General features: G+C 38.2%; 1 protein-coding gene and 1 pseudogene across 2 annotated transcripts; both read left to right on the top strand.

Annotated features, from left to right (window-relative positions):
* Positions 1-5565: 5565 nt before the first annotated feature.
* On the top strand, positions 5566-8240 carry LOC149169018 (cell division cycle 20.2, cofactor of APC complex-like). Its single transcript, XM_089427008.1, has 5 exons — positions 5566-6075; positions 6279-6563; positions 7018-7287; positions 7372-7950; positions 8049-8240. Exons 1-5 carry the CDS (start codon positions 5974-5976, stop codon positions 8193-8195), a joined length of 1383 nt encoding a protein of 460 aa, XP_089283134.1. The 5' UTR covers positions 5566-5973; the 3' UTR covers positions 8196-8240.
* Positions 8241-10069: 1829 nt separating this feature from the next.
* Positions 10070-11797, top strand: LOC149169017 (cell division cycle 20.2, cofactor of APC complex pseudogene; annotated as a pseudogene). The gene is made up of 4 exons (XR_016259190.1): positions 10070-10086; positions 10280-10762; positions 10861-11285; positions 11398-11797. The product of XR_016259190.1 is annotated as a cell division cycle 20.2, cofactor of APC complex pseudogene (transcript).
* The last annotated feature ends 12200 nt before the right edge of the window (positions 11798-23997 follow it).

Genomic DNA, 23997 nt, shown 5'->3' with positions numbered 1-23997 from the left:
ATGTAATAATTATTATTATTCAGTAAAAAAATCACTTGTCACCTCCACACCAAGTCGACCCTTACTTGATAAAGTCGGCCTACATGAAGGTAATTCGAACTCTAGAATAAGCTATAAATACAATGAAATTCAATTCATTTGGAGGATCACTCACACAAGTTTGATACACAAGAAGAAGTAGCGGAAAAAGTGTGAAGTTGCAGAAAGAGGAGGAGAATTGCTAGAAGGTCGAATTTCTAGGTCATCTCTCTCACACGTGTGAATTTGTTGGGCTACTGTTGGAAGGTTGAAGTACTGCATCAGGATCACAATTCTTCTGTTGTTGGGTCAAAGTCATGCTGGGTCAAAGTTCTGTTGCTGGGGAGGTCGAAATTCTATTGCTCCAAGATCGAAGTGGTAGGTCATAATTGTTGTTGGAATGTTATCATCTACAGAAGAAAGGAATGGTTGACTTGGTGATTAGAGGAAGCCTATTTCTAGGTCAAGGAGTCTTGGATCATCTCGAGAAACTATTAAAGGAAGAGAGTTGACCAGGTTTTTCCCTAGACAGGGGTTTTTTCCTCGCTGTCTACCTACCTTTGGTGTATTTGATCTTCATGTTATGGTTTTGGTAATTGATATAAGAAGAACACAAGAGATTTCATAAGAACATAAGAATATCAAAAGTAATTATCATCATAAAAAATATTTCTGCCTTTCTGATTTTCTTACATGGTATTAGAGCTAAGGTGAAGAAGGAAAATGGCAAACTGAAGATCTATTGAAAGAAGAATAAGGAGTTATAAGAAGTTTGAGTAAGAGTCATCAAGGAAAAGGATCATATAAGAAATCAAGTTCACCATCTTAAAGAAAAATGTCTAACTCAATGAAGGGGAAACCAAATTAGAAGGGAGATCCAATTACAGGGCATGGAAAAAGATGATAGATATCATCCTTGAAAAGAATAAAGTCTTCGATCTAGTCAAAGGAAAAGTAAATAAGCCTACAAATGAATCAAGTGATGCAGAAAAGGAAAAATTCATAGAGTGAGAGATATTGGCCATGACCCTAATGGTGGATGGAATAAAAGAAAACCTCGTCCCATATATATCGAACATATCTTTTTCTCAAGAGATGTATGAGGCCTTATCCAAATTATTCACAGTCAATAATCTTGGGCAAATTTCAAGTCTTAAGAATGAACTAAAAACGATGAAGATGATAAAGGAAGACACTATGTCATCCTTCTTTGTAAGGATATCTAGAATTAGAGGTGAACTCGAGGCAATAGATGAGATAGTACCTGAAAAGGGGCTTGTAATCACTGCACTTCTAGGATTATTGACATCTTGGAGTGCCTTTTCATCAAGTATCAACAGTTGGAAGGAAACTCCTACATTCGAACAATTATGGAATGCATGTAGTCAAGGAGAAGTCAAAATTTCATTCATAAGCAACAAAGAGAATGGAGAAGAGAAAATTTCAAATGCATATTACGCTCATCACAAGAACATAGGAACCTTTATGAAGTCTAAAGGGTCTAGAAGGAAGGTAGACCTATCCAAGATAAAATGCTACAGCTGCAACAAGATGGCTCACTATAGAAATGATTTTCCTCATAATCCAAGGAATAAAAAGAGAAACATAGATCACGCACATGTTGTCGAAAAGGATCTCTAATGAAGAACAAGGCCGAAGAATCGGAAATAAAGGACTTATACTACTAAGTCCCTCTTCTCTAAGTTTTTGGAAAAGGGAATCACTAACTACTTAGTATGTTGTATATCATGTACACTCTACATAAGATTCCATTTTAGTTTTAAGCTCAAAACTTAGTGGCTAAAGTCAGTTTGGTTACATTAGGGTGATTATTCATCTTCTTGGCATGTTGCATTTCATGGCAGGTTTCATTTCACTTTTGGCACACAAATCCTCTTGGGCTTCCCCGAGGACAATGGGCATACCTAAAACATGTATGGTGCGCTATGTATGTACGTGACCCATGAAGTGTGCACATGGCTTTTCAAGTGTGAACATGATGTTTAGAACTTCACACACTTAGTTATTTTCTAGAAAAACATTTTTAATGAGAGATTACTAAGTGGGAGATTACTAAGTATATTATCTATTAGGTCTTGCAATAAACAATATACATTTATATTCACGTGTGAAAATATCATGTTGTAATGAAATATATACACAACCATATTGTTCCTTAGACATTGTCATGAGCACTATATGTGCCGAGATAAAAATATAAAAAATTATTTAAATAAAAAATGCCAAGAAAGAACAAGCACTTTGCAAAACATATAAAGCTTGTGTACAACTGTAGGTGCCTTTGTATACGAGCATTAAAAATGGTTTCAATAAAAAATTAGCAAAAAAAAATGAACACATGATTATCCATAAGTTTAGACTGGTAGTAGGCCAAATGCTAATGTATAATTAACAAGTCATTTGGAGATGGCATGGGTAAGTAATGTATATGGCAAAGCTAGGAGTTTTGCCTTAAGGGTGGAGATCATGGATCTTATTTTTAGTAGCCTATGGTGGTTACGAACTTATGATAATCCACAATATATTAACTTAATAAATTATAATTTATATTATTTTTAAAGTAGTAAAACGTATTATAATTATGGTTTTTATATGTAATGAGAATAGTCATTAGTAAATATGGATTAATTTATTATTTTTATTTAAAAAAATTAAGTTATTTTAAAAAATTAGTGGTTTAATGGGTCAAACTTACACTCTTATCCAATGTCTTTGAGTGTTAGGTTATTAATTTATTAGCTGAAAACCTCAAAAAGAGGGGCATCCTAGGCCCTTCCAGGTGTCCAATCTGTCTTCAAGCAGAAGAGACTATACAACATCTGTTTATGGACTGTCAAGTGGCGGCAAATTGTTGGAAAGATCTTGCTTCTGTAGGAGGAGCAGAATGGAATCCTAACCCAAACATAGCAGAGGCAATCAAAAATTGGAAGAAACTTTGCCCATGGAAGAGTAAGAAGATCAAATTATCTCAGAGAATATGGAGCACTTTACCTTTAACACTGCTCTGGAGCATTTGGATAGCCAGAAACAAGAAGGTGTTCCAAGATAAAAACCACAACTCTAGATATATGTGTCACAAAGCTATAAGTTTAGCTGCAGAAGCAGTGACCATTCGCTCCCACAGCAAAATCAATCTCAGCAGCTTCAGTGCTGAAGAGAGAAACCTGATCAATTATGGCTGCCTAATCAGTACCTATGAACAAGAAAAGGACAACTCAAAATCAAAAGAGACAGCTACAACATGGAAGCTGAGACCTAAGGAAGAGGAATTCGCCCTCTGGCTGAGCAACTGCAACAAATATTGTCTCTTCTTCGATGGGGCTTCAAAATCCAATCCTAGTCTCGCAGGCGCCGGAGGTGTTATATGCAATGCAAATGGTAAAACTATTTTGTATTTTGAATGGGGATTGGGTGACCTATCCAACAATCGGGCTGAAGGGCTGGCTTTATACCAAGGATTAAATCAGGTCATCAAACTGGGCATAAAGAAAGTGAATGTCTTTGGTGACTCAGCAATTATCATTCGGCTTATGGAGCAAAAGCGAACTTCACCAAATACTCTACTGCAACAAATCAACAATAGAAATCAAAATTTACACAAAATGTTGGAAGAAGCCCACTATTTTCACATCTTAAGGGGTCTCAATAAAAAGGCGGACCACCACGCCAACCAAGCATGTAACCAACCCAAAGGTCAGCTCCGCTGCAATGATGGCGTATCCACCCAATCGCTGCCATGAAACACAAATATCTAATCGAAATGTGCGGTATCCCATCCAGCAGAACCTGCCACAGCAACCAATTCAAAGGATCACAGGTCAGAGCAGATAAGAAGGACAGCAATGGTATCAGCAGACAGCATAGAAGCACAATCCAACGCAGAGGAATTAAGATCCGCAGCCCAGGAAATCGTCCTTGTCTCAGGGCAGGGGATCCCAACCAAGATATGCGCAGAAGAATTCAAAGGAGCATCGGGATGAGGAGACCCCTCTCCCGCCAGTATAGCCGGAGAAACTCCTTAAGTACCCCTTCAGCACATACGCTCCAACTCACATCTGGAAAATCCCATTGCAACTTCGAGAGTGAAGCCGGTTATGAAGGCCATCTAAGTAAGAAGAATATAAGCAAGATTGGAGAGCGTTTTAGAAACTCTGCTCTCACTCTGTTACACAGTGGGAGCGTCGTTGATATTCATCAAAACTCAAAGGGTATCAGTGGCAGTCTCAGGCACCCTTCGTGCGGTCTCTTAAGAGCTCCCATCGCCGCAGAGAGTCTCAGCAGAAACCATATCAGTAACCAAGAGAATCGACACAGCCAAGGGAAAAAGCAAGAGAATACAATAAACACTCAACCAAAGGAAAATATGGAGCGCCCAGAGGATTGCTTTCACTGCCGCGATCTGAACATGGAGTTCAATGAAGTTCGAGCCCAACAAAGAGCACTGGAGGACCTGGTCCGCAGCATGGAGAACAGAATGGAGGACAAAGTCCGCATTCTGGAGAATAGGCTGGAGGAACAAGTCAAGATCCTCCATGACAAATATAGAGCAGAAATGAATCTCTTTCTGCACAGGGTCCACACCCTCCATGAACAATACAGTGATCTGCACAATAGATGCATCCATGCTGAAGAAAAGATTGATGCACTCAAGAAAATGCTGGAAAAGAAAGAAGCCACCTCCTCCTCAAGTGTCAAGCCCATTGAAGTCGATCTGGACCCAGAAGGATCAACAGCAAGAAAAATGAGTCATATTGAGATCGACTAATCATGCTTTGTAAATGTAAATTTTGGGGACAGCAGTATGTTAATATCTATAGTAGCTTAAGTAGCACTAGTAGCAGTCTAGTTAAGGCAAGGACCAAGGAAAAATCCCTTTTTGTAATTCCTTGGCCCAACAATGCTCCAGAAGCAACCTATGTAAGGCTCTAGCCTCATCTTTTTTCAGTTAATGAACAGCAACCGAACTTTGTCTAAAAAAAAAAAAAACTATAATAAAAAACAATTTTATATTTTAGGGAGTTTTTGTATTTCGAATCCATCGTTTTTCATTTTTGTGTTATAATTAATTTCTTTAAATTAAAAAAATTGTAATAAAAAACAATTTTATATTTTAAAGAGTTTTGGTATTTGAAATCTATTTAAAATAATCTCATCCATTCTCTAATACCAACTTAATTCAATCTTTTTAATATAAAAATTATTTTGAATAAATTTAAAATTAAACCAATATAAACTTAAATCAATAATAATAAAACCATACATTGAAACCATACATGGACATACCGAAATTTAAGAATATTACCCTCACGACAATTACTAATATTAATGTTAATGTTTCGAGGTTGTCAAGCGCAAATATCTATTAAATATTAATGTTTCGAGGTTGTGAAGCACAAATTATTATTAAATATTAATGTTTCGAGGTTGTGAAGGGCAAATTATTATTAAATATTAATGTTTCGAGGTTGTGAAGCGCAAATATCTGTGAAATATTAATGTTTCGAGGTTGTAATGCTGGGAATAAGAAACACAGGATGCCACGTCTAGTTTGGTTATATGACCACTGGCCTAAAACTAGCTACTATCAATTCACAATTTCTCTCAGCCTCCTGGCTTGTCTGATTGTGCAGATAGCTTTGCTCTGGGACAAGGAGAACGCCAAGAGGATAACAGGGGCTTTTCATACTTTTTGGAGAACCAGACGTCCTCATACTTTGAGGAACCGAAGCTTTTAGAATTGGAATTCATTTGGAACTACTGTTTTTTTTTTCGTTTTGCAGAACCAAACATCCTCATTCTTTGAGGAACCCTAGCTTTTAGAATTCAAATTCCTTTGCAACTATTGATTTTTTTGTTTTGCGAGTTTAAATTTAGGCACATTGATTGTTTGTCATACATTGTGTTTTGTCTGGTTATTTTGCTAGAGTAGGAGTAATGGAATCGTCTTGCAGTTCAATGAATTCCAACAGGCCTTCCACAGGGAAGCGATGTCTCCGTCCTCTGCAGAAACAGGGTGCTTCAATGAATAAACACAGCGTATGCATTCTCTCCTTTTTTTTTTACAGATAATTTCTATGCTGCAAACATGGCATTCCCCCAACTAGGTTTATTACAGTGAAATGTGGCTACGGGGCAACAGGTTATCAGCCTCCCTGCTTAACAATCGAACAATTTTTAAGTGGACACCCTTTTTTGGAAGTGTGAATCAGGACTTGGTTTTATTGTTTTTGCTATCACAGAGCGACAGATTTATTCCGGCAAGAGGATCCATCGATTTGGAGGTAGCTAGATTCATGATCACGCAGAAGCAAAAGGACAATGACGATATCCATGCCCTCTCCCCTTCCAAAAAAGCATACAAGAAGGAGATGGCAGCCACTTTATTGAAGAATGCCGGTGCCGCTGACAACAATTACAGAATTCTTTCTTTCAAAGGAAAATCATCGACTGTTTCCCAGGCTTCACAAGAAAATGTGCTGCCTAATCTCCCTATTTCTAGAAGAGCACGCAGATATATTCCTCAGGTAGGCCTGGATTTCATATTTTTTTACAGTCATTTTCACTAGATATTCCATAATCAAATCTTGAATACCATTGATGTTTACTCGTTATTGAATCAAAGCCCTTGATCCTATTTGCAATTGCAGCATTATCCCATTTGGAGGAATGCGTTACACAGATTTTTTTCTTTTTCATTTGCAACGCTGAAATCACTACCAAACCCATTCCAATTTCTTAAATTTTTTTATAACAGAATAATGTTAGAAATCATTTCAGTACATGAAAAGTACCCCTTTGCAAACAAAGCCATGATCACAATTTTTTTTTTAAACCATTGATATACTGTCCGGACACCAGATAAACTACATAGTATTTGGGGTTTTTGTTACTAGTACACTGGATATGCCTATATGAGGACCATTGTCCTTTGTCCTTTTTTCTTCACCTAGTAATTTAACTTATCCATGTTGATTGCAGTCTGCAGATAGAATCCTGGATGCGCCCGACCTTCTGGATGATTATTACTTGAATCTATTGGATTGGAGTTCAACCAATGTTTTGTCCATAGCCCTGGACAACACTGTATACTTGTGGGATGCTTCTGATAGCTCTATATCTGAACTTCTGATTGCAAATGAAGAAGAGGGTCCCGTTACCAGCGTTAGTTGGGCACCCGATGGGAGGGAAATTGCCGTTGGGTTGAATAATTCTGTTGTACAGTTATGGGACTCGCAATCTGATAGAAAGGTAAATAAAGCCTGTTTATCTCTTCCAAAGTTTTCTCATTCTAATATAATGGCAATCGCTAAATTTGATATGATACAATTGCAGTTAAGAGCCTTGAAAGGTCATCATGAGCGTGTTGGTGCACTTGCTTGGAATGGTCCTATTCTCACCACTGGAGGGCTGGATGGGATTATAATCAATCATGATGTTCGCATCCGTGACCACATTGTTCAAACATACAGAGGACATACCCAGGAGGTTTGTGGATTGAAATGGTCTCCTTCTGGCCAACAACTTGCAAGTGGGGGAAATGACAATCTACTCTACATTTGGGACAAGAGCATGGCGTCCCATAATCCTTCCTCTCAATACTTCCACCAATTAGATGAACATTGTGCAGCAGTCAAGGCCTTGGCATGGTGCCCCTTCCAGAACAATCTTTTGGCATCTGGTGGAGGGAGTTCAGACGGTTCTATAAAGTTTTGGAACACTCAAACAGGTGCCTGCCTGAATACCATCGACACCCATTCCCAAGTCTCTTCATTGCTGTGGAATAGACATGAACGTGAGTTATTGAGTTCGCATGGGCAAAATCAGAACCAGTTAACCTTATGGAAATACCCGTCCATGGTGAAAATTACTGAACTTACAAGGCATACTGCTAGAGTTCTTCATATGGCACAGGTACGAAAATTCATGCTTTTTATGAGTACTTTTGCATGCATCCATGCTTTCCCTTTAAATTTGTCCTATCGACCCTTACCATTGATTTACTTCTTCAGAGTCCTGATGGGTACACAGTGGCATCAGCTGCAGCAGATGAAAAACTCATGTTTTGGCAAGTTTTTGGGGCTCCCGGTGCCTCAAAGAAGACTAAGACTAAAGAAGCAAAAGGGGCTTTCAACATGTTTCATACTCACATCCGCTAAGTAGTATCTGTCCAAATTCATGGATCAGGATGGATGTTCAACTGAAGATAATAATTAGATGTTCTTTTTTTTGTTTACAAAGCTCTTTTGCAGGCACTCTATAGTTCTGTTGGATTTTCATGTAGTACATTCCAATTTCTTCTTTGTAATATATTATAATTTCTTAGTTTGTACTAATTGCATGAATTGTGTATAGAGGGGCTTTCAGCAAGTTTCATGCTCACATCCGCTAAGTATTTGTCCAGATTCATGGAATCAGAGCGGATGTTCAACTCAAGGTAGTAATTAGATGTTTTATTTTCTGCTTGCAAAGCTCTTTTGCAGGCGCTCTATAGTTCTGTACTCATAGCATGAATTGTGTATTTTATCTATCGTGGACCCTGATGGACCAATGTTGCAACAGGTTTGTGAGACAATGATCCATTTCTTCAGCTGCGTGATAAGCTTTAAAGTGGTTTTGGCAAGTCTTTGGAGCTTCTACACATGGAATGATGATGAGGGGATGCTCAATGTTGCAGGTAATGCTTGAATTATTTATCTTGTTGAATTATTATCCTGTATATTTTATTTCTGTAATATGGTACACTATCCCATCATGCAATTCTTGTCACGTGTGCATTCTGATAGGATATTGATATTAATCAGAGTAACTAATCACGTACGTAAGTACTACTCTCATTCATGTGGCTACAATTCTAACATTAAAAAATATTGACTGCACTGAACTAACTAAATTCTTAAATAAGGAGACACTAAATTGAGAGCTTCTAATGTCCTGCCAGGACGGACAGGCAATATGGACATCTTGCGTTGTATACCTGTTGCGAGGTCATGTCCATGGATTTTTAACTTTGGCCCTCATGGAACTGCTGGCCTCATCAATAATCCTTGTCGTGTGTCTCCAAACAAATCTTGAATTTTTGTGGAAATTGTTTCTGCTTCTTGTATCCAGTAATCATCTCTTGCCTCCAGTTACTGGTATCTGTTATTGGGCTGTTTGACTGATGAGCCATTACATTCTGTATACCTCTCCTCTCATGGAAATGTCTTCCTGATCAAACATGATTGCCCTATGTCGCCAAACACATTTTGAATGTTTGTAGAAATTGTTCACGCTCGTTCATTCTATCTGGTCATTATATCTTGCCCATGATTACTGGCCAGTCATTCTTATCCTGTATTCCTTTGCATTTCAAATCAGTTCAAGTTCTGACATTTTTGCTTTGTCTGATTGCCATCCTGTGCCTGTATTTTTCTATGAAACTTTGATGGTTTTTGGAGTTGTTGCAACTCCTCCATCTGGGTTCCCGCTGGATTCTTGCCATATTTTGGCTTGCATAACACAATTTTTTTTCATACTCTACTTTCAGCTAATTAGAATGTTTGCAGGTACCTCTGATTTAAACATACCCATCTCTACTATTTCATGGATGTTCTCATTTAAAAAAAAATAAAAAATTCCAAATATGTTTTGCAATAACCACTACCATATAAATCAAATTAAGTTGAATTTCAATCATGGTTTCATTTTTTTATTTTCACTTCCCCAGTAAATTTTGGTAATGAATTCAGTTAGTGATGAACAAGAAATAATCAGATGAAACTGTGTCTTTGCCCGTTCTTAAATTACTTTCCAAGGTAATTTAAAGGAAATACTTACAGGTATACTGCAAGCATTCAGTTTGTCTCTGGTTGTTACTATCTGTGCTTTATCTTTATTATCTTTTATGGCATGAGTTGTCTTGTAATTTCATATTATTGTATTGCATTTTTTTCTGACAATTGCTTCATTGTAGCTCGTCCCTCTTCCCTTTGGGAATTGATAATCAATATTTATTGATGTCTGCCCCGTAATCTTCCAACGGCATTTTTCAATGCCACCAATTGAGAGGTAATTTTTCCACCCTTCAGCTTCTTAAATTGAAATCAACTTTAAGTCTTTCTGGGATTAATGTTCAAGGCAATGGGAATAACAGAGATACAGGAAAAAATGTTGAACATCAGCCTCCATTACTTCAAACCTTTTGATAATTTTTTTGAAAGGGCAATGCCTCTTTGTCGATATAAATTGAACACTCAAACAGGTGCCTGCCTGAATACCACCGACACATTGTTCAAACATACGGAGGACATACCCAGGAGGTTTGTGGATTGAAATGGTCTCCTTCTGGCCAACAACTTGCAGGTGGGGGAATGACAATCTGCTCTACATTTGGGACAAGAGCATAGCGTCCCATAATCCTTCCTCTCAATACTTCCACCAATTAGATGAACATTGTGCAGCAGTCAAGGCCTTGGCATGGTGCCCCTTCCAGAACAATCTTTTGGCATCTGGTGGAGGGAGTTCAGACGGTTCTATAAAGTTTTGGAACACTCAAACAGGTGCCTGCCTGAATACCACCGACACCCATTCCCAAGTCTCTTCATTGCTGTGGAATAGACATGAACGTGAGTTATTGAGTACGCATGGGCCAAATCAGAACCAGTTAACCTTATGGAAATACCCGTCCATGGCGAAAATTACTGAACTTACAGGGCATACTGCTAGAGTTCTTCATATGGCACAGGTACGAAAATTCATGCTTTTTATGAGTACTTTTGCATGCATCCATGCTTTCCCTTTAAATTTGTCCTATCGACCCTTACCATTGATTTACTTCTTCAGAGTCCTGATGGGTACACAGTGGCATCAGCTGCAGCAGGTGAAAAATTCATGTTTTGGCAAGTTTTTGGGGCTCCCGATGCCTCAAAGAAGACTAAGACTAAAGATGCAAAAGGGGCTTTCAACATGTTTCATACTCACATCCGCTAAGTAGTATCTGTCCAAATTCATGGATCAGGATGGATGTTCAACTGAAGATAGTAATTAGATGTTGTGTTTTTTGTTTACAAAGTTCTTTTGCAGGCACTATATAGTTCTGTTGGATTTTCATGTAGTACATTCCAATTTCTTCTTTGTAATATATTATAGTTTCTTCTTTTGTACTAATAGCATGAATTGTGCATAGATGGGCTTTCAGCAAGTTTCATGCTCACATCCGCTAAGTATTTGTCCAGATTCATGGAATCAGAATGGGTGTTCAACTCAAGGTAGTAATTAGATGTTTTATTTTCTGCTTGCAAAGCTCTTTTGCAGGTGCTCTCATAGCATGAATTGAGTATTTTATCTATTGTGGACCCTGATGGAACAATGTTGCAACAGCTTTGTGAGACAATGATCCATTTCTTCAGCTGCGTGATAAGCTTTAAAGTAGTTTTGCAAGTCTTTGGAGCTTCTACACATGGAATGATGATGAGGGGATGCTCAATGTTGCAGGTAATGCTTGAATTATTTATCTTGTTCATTAGCTGTAAGGAACTTATATCTATATTTTTATCTCCTGTATATTTTATTTTTGTAATATGGTACACTATCCCATCATGCAATTCTTGTCACGTGTGCATTCTGATAGGATATTGATATTAATCAGAGTAACTAATCACATACATAAGTACTACTCTGACTCATGTGGCTACAATTCTAACATTAAAAAATATTGACTGCACTGAACTGACTAAATTCTTAAATAAGCAGACACTAAATTGAGAGCTTCTCATGTCCTGCCAGGACAGGCAATATTGACATCTTGTGTTGTATACCTGTTGCGAGGTCATGTCCATGGATTTTAAACCTTCGCTCTCATGGAACTGCTGGCCTCATCAATAATCCTTGTCCTGTGTCTCCAAACAAATCTTGAATTTTTGTGGAAATTGTTTCTGCTTCTTGTATCCAGTAATCATCTCTTGCCTCCAGTTACTGGTATCTGTTATTGGGGTGTTTGACTGATGAGCCATTACATTCTGTATTCCTCTGCTCTCATGGAACTGTCTTCCTCATCAATCATGATTGCCCTATGTCGCCAAACACATCTTGAATGTTTGTAGAGATTGTTCACGCTCATTGGTTCTTGCCTATATGATTACTGACCAGTCATCCTTATCCTGTATTCCTTTGCATTTCAAATCGGTTCCAAGTTCTGACATTTTTGCTTTGTCCGATAGCCATCCTGTGCCAGTATTTTTCTATGAAACTTGGATGGTTTTTGGAGTTGTTGCGACTCCTCCCTCTGGGTTCCCGCTTGATTCTTGCCATATTTTGGCTTGCATAACACAAATTTTTTTCATACTCTACGCTCAGCTAATTAGAATGTTTGTAGGTACCCATCTCTACTATTTCAAGGATGTTCTCATTTTTTTTTAATTATTTTCCAAATATGTTTTGCAATGCCTTTCTTACCCCATAATACACGTCACCACTACCATGTAAATCAAATTAAGTTGAATTTAAATCATGGTTTCATTTTTTTTTCCAGAGTAAATTTTGGTAATGAATTCAGTTAGTGATGAACAAGAAATAACTCTGTCTTTGCCTGTTCTTAAATTACCTTCCAAGGTAATTTAAAGGAAATACTGACAGGTATACTGCAAGCATTAGGTTTGTCTCTAGTTGTTACTATCTGTGCTTCATCTTTATTATCTTTTATGGCGTGAATTGTCTTGTAATTTCATACTATTGTATTGCATCTTTTACTGACAATTGCCTTATTGTAGCTCCTTTCTCTTCCCTTTGGGAATTGATAATCAATATTTATTGATATCTGCCCCATAATCTTTCAAGGGCATTTTTCAATGCCACCAATAGAGAGGAAATTGAAATCAACTTGAAGTCTTTTTGGAGTCTTTTTGGGATTAATGTTCAAGGCATTGGGAATAACCTAGATACAGGAAAAAATGTTGATCAGCAGCCTCCATTACTTCAAAGCTTTTGATAAATTTTTTGAAAGGGCAATGCCTCTCTGTGGATATTAATCCAAGTGTTTAGATACAGGTTTTCTAAAAATAATTTAACTTTGAAAATTCTATTGTTATTCTGGTGCTTAGTGTTCTGAATTACAATTTCCCATTGAATCAAATATCTAAAAAGTTCATCTTGTTTTGTATTTTCCTTTACTGAATCTACAATATATACACCTCACTCTCCTAAATTATAATATGAATGAAGGTCTGGGATATCGGATCTATCTAATTCAATTAATTCAATTCTCAGATTCTTTAATTACTCTTTTAATAACTTATGAAAACAGCTACAAGTTGCAGTTTTAAAAAGAACTGTTAAAAGTGAATTGCTAAATTTCTAATAATTTTAATAATTTTCATAAATAATGGTATAATAAGTCAATATTATTAAGACTAGATATTTATTACAAATCCATAAATTAAATATTAAATATTTACAAATCATCATCATTATTATTATTTTTAAGTTTATCATTAAAAAATTAGCTATTTTAACATGGCAACATAAAAACACAAAAAATGCATAACTCCCAAAAGTTTTTGAATATGTACAGTGAATATTGTGAAAATCTAACAAATAGATATAAGGTTTAGTATAAACATGTGGAATATTTGAAACCTCTGGTATTAGATTGTATAAATAAAATGTATGTTATGAATAGGAAAAATATTTGAAGATAGATTGGACAACAATGATATGAAATATGTATAAGTATGATATTTAGGTGTAATTATATGTTTTATTTTATATAGACCTGAAAGTATGAACATTGCAGGTATTTTATGAATTTTTATTTTTATATCTTAAAATTGCATTTCAGAATTTTCAATGTGACATATATATGGAATATATCACCTCTAAATTGTAATTATTAATAATTATTTTTATTAGTTTATAATAATATTGCAAAAATTTCAATGTGACAAATATATGGACTATATTACATCTAAATTGTAATCATCTATCAACTCTTAAATATATCAAGTTAGGGTGGGGAAGTTTCAAAAATATTGCAATTACAATGTATTAGGGACAATTTTAAGGATGAAAATTTATCTTAAAGTTTAGAAACCTTGTGAGTCTCACTAGTCTTTAATATGCAAACCATAAAACTTTTTTTGATATGTTTGTAAAAATATTAGAATTTGCACTAGTTTTATATATAGTCTATATAAAATTTTGGCTATTTTAAGGTAAAATAATTTTACACTATAAAATTTGAGGAATCATTTTTAGAAAAAATGAAAATTGGCTAATATTTTTTTTTTTAAATGATGGAAAATTAGCCCACTTTCAATATTAGCCCATTAAATTTTCCTTGCAATGTATTGATAAAAATAAAATTGTGTAGGACAACTAAAGGGATGGAGCTGTTAGCTTTGCAATGATATGGATCATGATATGAAATATCACTAACAAGTCCATTGTGACATGTGGATATTGCAATTAAAGGTTAGCCACAAGACCATTGTGACCTAGACTTGGTGATGGGCCCACAAACAAGCAAAGGTTGTTGATTTAGAGCTTTCATCAATAACAATAAGTGAAAATGTATATGATTATGTAACTACACAATTTATAAAGTAGTGTTGGATTTTGCAATGCCTAACCTAAAATCTTTCTTATCATACTTTATATTCAATAGATTGGAATGTTTGCTAGTACCTCTAAAATCTAACATACCCATCATTATTTCATGGATGTTATACATTTTTCCTTTTCCAAAGTAGTGTGTCACACCTTTATGTATGCCGCCAAGTAGTAGAGATTTTCATTAGGAGATAAATTAGAAATTTGAATCATGGTTTAATTCCTTTATTTTCACTTCCCAATAAATTTTGGTAATGAATTTTGCAAATGATGAATAAGAAATACTTGGATGAAACTCTTGTTGTTTTGTTCTTAATTCTATGGTAATTCAAAGGAAATATTGGCATGTGCCTTAACTTAATGTAGGAGCATTTAGTTTTTAGATTAATTCATCAACAACAATAAGTGGCATTGTATATGATTATGTAGCTACACATTATATAAAGTAATGTTGGATTTTGCAATGCATAACCTAAAATCTTTCTTATCATACTTTATATTCAATAGATTGGAATGTTTGCTAGTACCTCTAAAATCTAACATGCCCATCATTATTCCATGGATGCTATAAATTTTTTCTTTTCCATAGTATTGTGTCGTACCTTTATGTATGCCAAGTAGTGGAGATTTTCATTATGAGATAAATTAGATTCACTCAAATTTGAATCATGGTTTAATCCTTTTATTTTCACTTCCCAATAAATTTTAGTAATGAATTTTGAAAATGATGAATAAGAAATACTTGGATGAAACTCTTGTTGTTTTATTCTTAATTCCAAGGTAATTCAAAGGAAATATTGGCAGGTGCCTTAACTTAATGTAGTAATGATTAGTGTTTTAGATTAATTTAAAAATTGCCAATAAATTATAATAATAAAACAAGGCTAATAATTCAAGCCATTAATATGAGTATCTATCTTAACATAAAAAATCCCCTTCATGTATTGATCCACGGATCTTTTGCTTATAGATGTATGAAAAGAATCACATGTAGAAATTGCAGCTTAATACAGAAATCTAATGTGCACACATAAAAGAAGAAGGAACACATAAAGGCATGACAAGAAGACAACAAGACTTGATAGCAGAGTTCATCCAACTCGGACTACGTCTCTGGGCCCTGCTCGACCAATGGGGAGGCTTTCATTTATTAAATGGCATGAAAAAAGATAATACATTCATCAGTGTACATAAAAAGAGATTATATTTCCATTCTGGACAATGGCTGTGAAATAGAGACCTCAGACAGAGAAATGCACAACACCAATGCATACGCGGTGATGAAAGGGGCTGAAAACATATAAGGTTTGTCCAAAATCAGACAAAATACACTATCGGCCCTCCTGAAAAGTCTCCTGCTTCGAACTATGTGTTGAAAATGCTTCCCCCCGTGCTTTCTTCATTCATCGGGCTTTATAGCACAAAGCCGCTTGAAAATCGGGGGTTTGTTTGTTCAGAATAGAAGCCGTTTAGGTAGAAGGGTCAGCGGCAAAACTATCCCTTTAAAATAGCCTTTTTCCGCTCAAGCAATATACACAAAAAAATTGAAAAACATTGAAAAATCCGAAAGGCTGGACCTCAAAATATATCAAATCAAACCGATAAATCCATCGGGTCTGGTTCCCCAATCGCAATCAGCATATCATTGGTGCACTGGTCCTGTTACCGGGGCTTTGCCGATCACCGATCGCCAATTTCCGATCCGTCGACCGCCGATATCGACGTCGGCCGATCGCATCAGCATATGCAATGTCCTAGGGTCTTGGACTTTCGTTCTTCTGATCAACGATGTTGATCCCGCCAATCCGATCGCTCCTACCGATCCGATCGCTCCTACCGATCCGATCGCTCTCGCCGATCCGATCGCTCCCGCCGATCCGATTGCTCCCGCCGATCCGATCGCTCCCGCCGATCCGATCGCTCCCGCCGATCCGATCGCTCCCGCCGATCCATCGCTCCCGCCGACCCGATCGCTCCTGTCACACGGAATAAGTCGATCTTGCGGACAAGATAGACCTTCCTAGAATCTAAAGAAGACCTAATGACAAGCAAACCAACCAGACACTATCTTTCTCTAAATATGCTTTAATAAACAATAGCAAACAAGTGTTTTTAGGGCCTACCTTAGGTCCAACGCTAGCTTGTGGATGCCCTCGCTCCTTCAATCCAAATGAGCTCCTTTTCGCGAATCTGCAAACACAAACAAGGGAAACAAATTAAATAGCACCTGAAAAGCCAATTGCATAAAACATATTTAACATGAAAGTCAAGGAGTCCATGAAACAAATAACATAAGATACTTGTTGAGAAAAATGAGTTTGATTGTATTAATTCAAAAGAAGAAGAATTTTACAACCTTTGCCTTGACGCTGTACAAGCTCCTCCCAGGGTCCAGCAAGAAGTCTCCTCTACTTTGACAAGTTTCACTCACTCCCCAATGAAGCCAAAAAGATGTGTGATCTCTCCTCTTAAGCTCAACTAGGAAGTCTTGATTTCACCAGCATTTACCCTAGAAATGTTCAGCTTCTAACCTCTCCAGCAACTAGCCCAATGCCTGTATTTATAGTGCAATGGAGGGAGGTTACTAGGTCCTCCTTCAAAGGGATAAAGCCCTCTTTCAAAGGGATAGCTCCTCTCATCAAGGGATTAGCTCATTCTCTTTTGGGATGCATGAACCACCTCAGAGCGAACAATCCACGTCAAAATTCCTTCTAGAAACCTCTAGAATTAACCCAAAGTGAGTTTTTTGAGATAAAACTTGCGCCTTTTGACTTTCACAGGGGTCCGCACCTACACCGTTAGGGACAGAGCGGGCAGGTCCGCAGCTTTTGTACACAGAAAGTGCGGGACTGCAGGTGACCATGAGAGGAAGTGCGGAACTAGAGTTACATTGATTTTTAATGTCTTTCTCTCATTTCCAAAGCTTGATTCGAAGAGCTGAGGTCTGAGACTTGCTTAGGAGGACAGTACAAGTGATGATAGACCCATACTGACTGCAAATAATCATGGTGACGATATTTTTGTGTAACAGATTGCCCCCTAAACTGCGAAGTCTGTAGTAGATGAGGATTTCTTATCATTTAGGAAGAGTGAAGTACTTTATCATTTCGAGGATCATCTCATGGAGAACCCGGTTGGAACCTGTAAAAACATTCAATGCAAAATATATATATGAGATCATATCATCGCTGAGGTAGGCATTCCCATGCTCAGATCAAAACTGACTAGAAAAACTAACTACTGCTCTGATACAGGAATGATCTTGTAAAACATCACAAGTAAAGACTCATGTGGACACAGTATGGACGCAGCCATCTGTTTATGAATAGTCCATTATATAATGAATACAAAATTCCTCGCAGCCTGGATTGTGGAAACTAGATCTAAGGTCTTCATTTCTACTTCCTGAAACAATACGATTCTATCCATGCGAATGAATGTGTTGATGTCGAACATGGTAGAAACCACTTGATTACCAGTCAATAATGTAAACTGTTAACAAGTGTGAGAGAAACCACCAGTGATGTCAATGGCTCTCAAAGTACCCAGTACAATCCATGAGATGCGAATAAATGTGTTGATGTCGAGCATGTCACGGAATCCTTTGATCGCCAGTCAATGATGTAAACTGTCGTCAAAGGCGAGAAACCTGCCATTGATGCATGCAGATCTCAAGGTACTGACGATTCCTAGATCATCTTTCTAGATAATGAGTTGATGTCGATAGAAAGCGATCCGTCGTAGGCAAGCCCACAACACGAAATCATAGATCAAGTTGAAGAAATTTAGTTGCAAGAACTGACTCAGGGAAGGTCAAGATGGATGACAGATATTTTGCAGATGAATGGCTTATTGGTAGTGACCTCTTGAACACATAATGACACGACAGATGGTTCGGTGACAATTGACCCAAAGTTAATACCCAGAAACCGGCTGAAGACTTTCAATGTGGTTTGATCAACTGTTAGGCAAAGGATTTCTCAACTCAGGTGAATAAAAGTGTCGTGTTCAAGAGTGGTTACAAAGTATAACAAACAGGCTCATTTTTCTCTCTTTTCCCCCACCATTTTTGGCAAGTACCTCTTTATTTTTGACACGCTTGAGGAGGATAACATTTGCTTGATTATAAGCTCATCCTTCGGACGAGTCCAACTTAGTTTAAATTCGAACCCTAAGAAGGAGTGGTTCGTTTCTGTTTGTAATTGAACAAGTCCTTTACTGTGAAATTTTAACGAGTCCAATATAGAAGAAACTCGGCGTTTTTCAATTTTAGAGAGTCTGAAAAAACTTAAGAAGACTCCAGGGTTGACCTTTTTCATAAATTTGTGTCTCCCAAGCCCGAAAAAGTATAAAATAATACTTGAGAGAACCGCTTGATCTTTTACGACCAAGGAGTACTTTTCGTCATTAGTGCCTTTGACCTGAAAAAGTAAAAAAACGATCAATGACACATCGTTTTATAACCAATATCGAATTTGAAACGACAAAAATTCGGCAATCTTTTCATGTTTTTACGGTCGGAAAAGAGCTGTAAGTGGACTGTCTTTTAATTCCGTTTTAACGAGTTTAAAAGAAACACTCGGCAATCTTTTCATGTTTTAGGAGTCAAAAAAGAGCTTAAAGATAACTCGACATGTTTTTCTGTTGAAAATGATAAATTTCACCTGAATAATCCGTTATTCTGCACAAAAACACAAACATTACTCATACCTGTTTGAAATAGATAAAAATGTCGCAAAATACCTTTTCAAAGTGAAACATAAACAAATTTGCAATTTATTTACTCAAAAAACTTATAAAAAGGGCCTTTGTCAATTCATTTTTACCGTTTGAGTTTGGGTGAGAAAATAGTGTTTTTGCTTAGAAAACTTCCCGTGAAGATTGCGAAAAATCCAACCGTCAAAATCGAGCGCCGTCTTCTCCAGGTAATCCACATCATCCTACTCTTCATTTTTAACCGTTTAATTTTTTGTTTTAGTCCTTTATTTCATTTTGGGAGGGTTTTTAGGCACAAAACCCGCGCGCGGGGGCCCGCAGATTTACCATTGCGGGCTTGCCGACCCCGACTTTTTCTCCATTGGGAAAAAGCTCGGGGTCTGCACCTTCCGTGTAGACAAAGTGCGGTCCCATGCACTGTGTCTAACTCGGAGGGTGCGTACCCCGCCGCAAGGGTTTTGAACCCAAAAATTCTCAAAAATGGACCAACCAAAATATTTTCTAGCAATTTAATTAATCTTTATACTTGATGCAGAGAGTACATCATGCTAGATTGGCGTGAACGAGAGCATGAGGACGTGGATGCTGCCGCATGGAATCATTAGCCTTCACTTGATGCTTTGAGGGCGTGCAGATTGTACAAATTCTGGGCCATTCCTGGCATGAGGGCTCAGGTGGATTTCTTACAGTGGCTGGTTGACAGATGGAGCATACAGGACCAGTGCTTCTTCATTGGCGGCCACCAGCTCGAAATCGAGCCGGCGGACATTTATTTCTTGGCTGGTTTGCCTAAGAGAGGTGAAGACTTGACTCTGCATGGGACTAGGCCAGGTGGCCAGTCTGTCGATAGCCTCCGGCTAGAGTACTGCAACAACCAGGCTAGAGACAAAGCGATAGACATAAAGACCATATCCCGTCCTGAACTCATGGTTATTGCATTTACTGTCACCAAAATTTGCGGAGCTGCCGCATTACATATTGCCACCGGATCCCAGATGCGTATGGCAGTTGATTGCTTTCGAGACACCATCTTCAACTGGTGCGATGCCGTGTTGGCCAATGTGAAAGGCCAACTGACCAGGGCCAAGAACGGACGACTAATGACCTTTGGTTATGGGGCTTTGGTTGTGAGTTTTGGCTTGGAGAGGGTTCCTATGCTGATCCCACAGCACCTTACTGTTGGAGCTGGGCTTCCTCGAGAGCCCAAACTGATGCGATGGGTTGCAGTCATGGCCCGTCACCCGGACGAGAGGACAGAGGTTGATCGCTTCAAACCTGAGTATTTCCAATGGCTGGAAAACCAGGCCTTTTCCATTCAGGACTTCCCTTACGCTGGGATAGATTTTCGTGGTGACCCAGACATGGCTCTTCCACCAGGAGAGCAGTGGGATGAGTCAGGTAAAATCCTTTCCAACATTTTTCCTATTTCAATTTTTATTTTTTATTTTTCCATCGTCTCAAAACTGATAGTAAAAATTTTAAAATGCAGATGTGGGTCCACAGCGACCAGCCGCTCTCCGGCCTGTCGAGAGGAGGCAACCAGTTGCACCCGCGCCAGCCCCACAGGACGAATCAGCAGAGGTTTTGGCCGAGTTGGAGGGTCATCTCGAGCGCTTGACATGAGATATTCCTGAGACCACTATAGACGACATTCCTCGTCGACTTCAGCACTATGTGATTGGAGTCCCGGGACCTTTTAGGAGGTTCCTTTGCAAGGTGGCCCGTGCAGTGGTTTCTTATAGAGATCATCACCAGTGATAGGATGATCACCTATTGTGGGCACATGTGACAATTTTGTTTTTTGTACTTATCATTTTTGCCGATCATAAGGTGTTTTTCAACCTATGATCGAAGACGATGTATTTTTTGACACACTCCTATATATATATCACTATTACCGACTTATCTTGTTAATCATGTTATAGAATGATTTTAAATTTACATGTATGATTATTGCAAATATCTATTTAACATTCGAGAAGCAATTGCATCTGCTAATGTATTTAAAGACCTTGGAATATGCTGATATTCAATATAATCAAACTCACGTTCCAAGAGACGTACTCTCAAAAATAATCTTAATAACAATGGATTTCTAATGGCATACACTCTATTAAGCTGTAATACAACGAGTTCAGAATCTAACCTCACTATCAAACTCCGAATCCCAAATGAAATAGATTCAGACAATAACTCAATCACTGCACTGTACTCGGCAATGTTGTTCGTTGTTTGACCGAGGCTTACCCCATGCATAGATACTAACTCGTCAGAGGGCGAATAGATAACCCAAGCTGTGGAAGAGATGTTCCGTGTATTACGACAAGCACCATCAGCGAAACCAATGTATGTTTGGAGAGGCATCGACATCTGCAATATCAAGAGTAAAATCAAGATAAGCAGGAATAATGACGAAAAAACACTCTCTAAGCTAAGCACATTGTTTAAACTAAAACACACCAGCTAGAAAGAAAAACTATCCTAACTAAAAATCTCCATACCTATTCTTTTAAGCATAATACCTCTTCAAGTAAAGGCCATTTCTGGGTTTACCCAAAGAGTCCCCATCAAAGTCTACCAATTCATAAGCCCATTTGGCTAGCTTTCGCTTGACAACATAGGGACCATGCCACATAGGAACGAATTTTCCAGCGCCTAATTTATCATTAGCTTGATCATAAACTAAGACTAGATCTCCTTCTGAAAAATTTTGAGGGGTCACATTTCGATCATACTGAGCTTTCATCGGTTTTGCGTGAGTCTCGATTGCCAATGCAGCATCACGTCGATTCTCATCTAATTGAGCCAAGTATAACAAACACCTTTCCTCTTCGGAAGTGGCTGGAAGTAACTCGATGGCCATTTGCAGTGACGGGATTTCGTATTCAATGGGTAACACAGCTTCCAAACCATAGACTAGTTGGAAAGGAGTGAACCCTGTTGATGTTTTTACTGAAGTTCGGTACGCCAAAAGCGCTGAAAATAACATGTTGTGCCAATTCGACCGATGAATCTCAATGATTCGTCGGATCATGATAACTAAAACTTTGTTGATGGACTCAACCAAACCATTCGCTTGTGGATAATAAGGGGTTGAACTATCATGACGTAAACAAAGCTGGCCTGTAAGTTCGGTCATCATAACGTTTCGAAAATGACGCCCATGATCAGTGATTATCGCTTGCGGGACACCAAACCTAGCAATTATATGATTGAACATGAAAATTGCAGCTGTCTTGGCGTCTGCCTCGAATGTAGGCATCACCTCGGCCCACTTAGTAAAATAATCTACCGCAAGGATGATATACGCATGCCCCCCGGCCGAGTGAGGGTTACATGTAATAAAATTGATACCCCATTTGGCAAAAGGACCAACGACAATTATAGGGTGGAGAGGAGCAGGTGGAGCGCGCATCTTACGATCAAAAATCTGGCAGTTGTGGCATTTTCGGACCGCCGTAATACAATCCTTAAATAAAGACGGCCAGAAGTAGCCAGTGCGCAATATCTTTTGGGCTGTGGCAAACTCAGACATATGACCGCCACACGCTCCAGAGTGACAGTCATTTAGAACCCTTTCAGCTTCCTCGTGAGTTAAGCAACGTCGAAAAACGAAATCCGCCCCACGGCGATAAAGAGTATCTCCAATAATTCTGAATTGTTGGGACTGGAATCGAATTTTCCGACATTCTGACCTTGAAATTTCTGGCCGAAAGGATTGGGTCTGGAGATAAATGATGATATCCCCATACCACAGATCTAAAGTGCTGATTAGAAACAAGGATTCGTCCGCAATGGGCTCCTCCGCCACAGTTTCCGTGTCAGTACGCGGGAAGTCACACATTAACTCTGCAAAAACTAAAGATTTTTTAGACTTAGATTTCTCAAATTCCAAGTCGAACTCTTGCAGGATAACGATCCATTTAGAGTACTTGCCCCCTAGCAATTGCTTGGTCAAAATGTAGATCATAGGGTTGCAATCCGAAATTACCGTAGTTTTACGTAGTAGAATGTAGTGACGAAAACGTTGGACAGCTTGGACGGCTGCCAATGCCAATTTCTCCACATGTGAGTATTTTAGCTCAGTTGGATTTAACATTCGACTAAGGTAATATATCACATGTTTTGTTCCTGATTCATCTTCCTGAACTAGAACCATTCCAATGGTGGAATGAGAAGCGGTGAGATACAAGAAGTAATCCTGGTTGTAGTTGGGAGGATGCAACAACGGTGCATGGGTCAACGCGTGTTTGAGTGCATCAAAAGATTTCTGAGCTATCTCATCCCAATAGAATGGAGTGTTCTGTTTCAACAACCGGGTAAAACCCTCTGTAACCTCGGCGTAGTTAGGAATGAATCGTCGTAAAAAGTTTGCTTTCCCCTGCAAACTTTGGAGTTTGTGAAGACTCGAAGGAGGAGGCAATTTGATGATAGCTTCGACCTTTGAGGGATCAACGTGAATGCCAGCTTTCGAAACTACAAATCCCAGCAATCGACCCGTTTCTATACAGATGTAACATTTGTGTGGGTTCAACCGAATACGATAATGCCTACACCTCATAAAGATTGCTCGTAAATGGACGAGGTGATCAGCTCGATGTAATGAATGAGCAGGCAAGTCATCGAGATAGGGTTGCACAATGTGCTTGATGTCATGAA

Source organism: Pinus tabuliformis, chromosome 4_2, assembly GCF_031772625.1.
Source record: "Pinus tabuliformis cultivar Carrire ecotype Pingquan chromosome 4_2, CPIR1, whole genome shotgun sequence".
NCBI lineage: Eukaryota > Viridiplantae > Streptophyta > Pinopsida > Pinales > Pinaceae > Pinus > Pinus tabuliformis.
Note: the sequence above shows the minus strand (reverse complement) of the source record. Positions and strands in the feature narration are given on the sequence as shown.

Coding starts and splice junctions, on each gene's coding strand:
- LOC149169018 (XM_089427008.1), top strand. CDS start 5,974: ATGGAATCGTCTTGCAGTTCAATGAATTCCAACAGGCCTTCCACAGGG. Junction 6,076..6,278: donor CTTCAATGAATAAACACAGC/GTATGCATTCTC, acceptor TTGCTATCACAG/AGCGACAGATTTATTCCGGC. Junction 7,951..8,048: donor GAGTTCTTCATATGGCACAG/GTACGAAAATTC, acceptor TTACTTCTTCAG/AGTCCTGATGGGTACACAGT.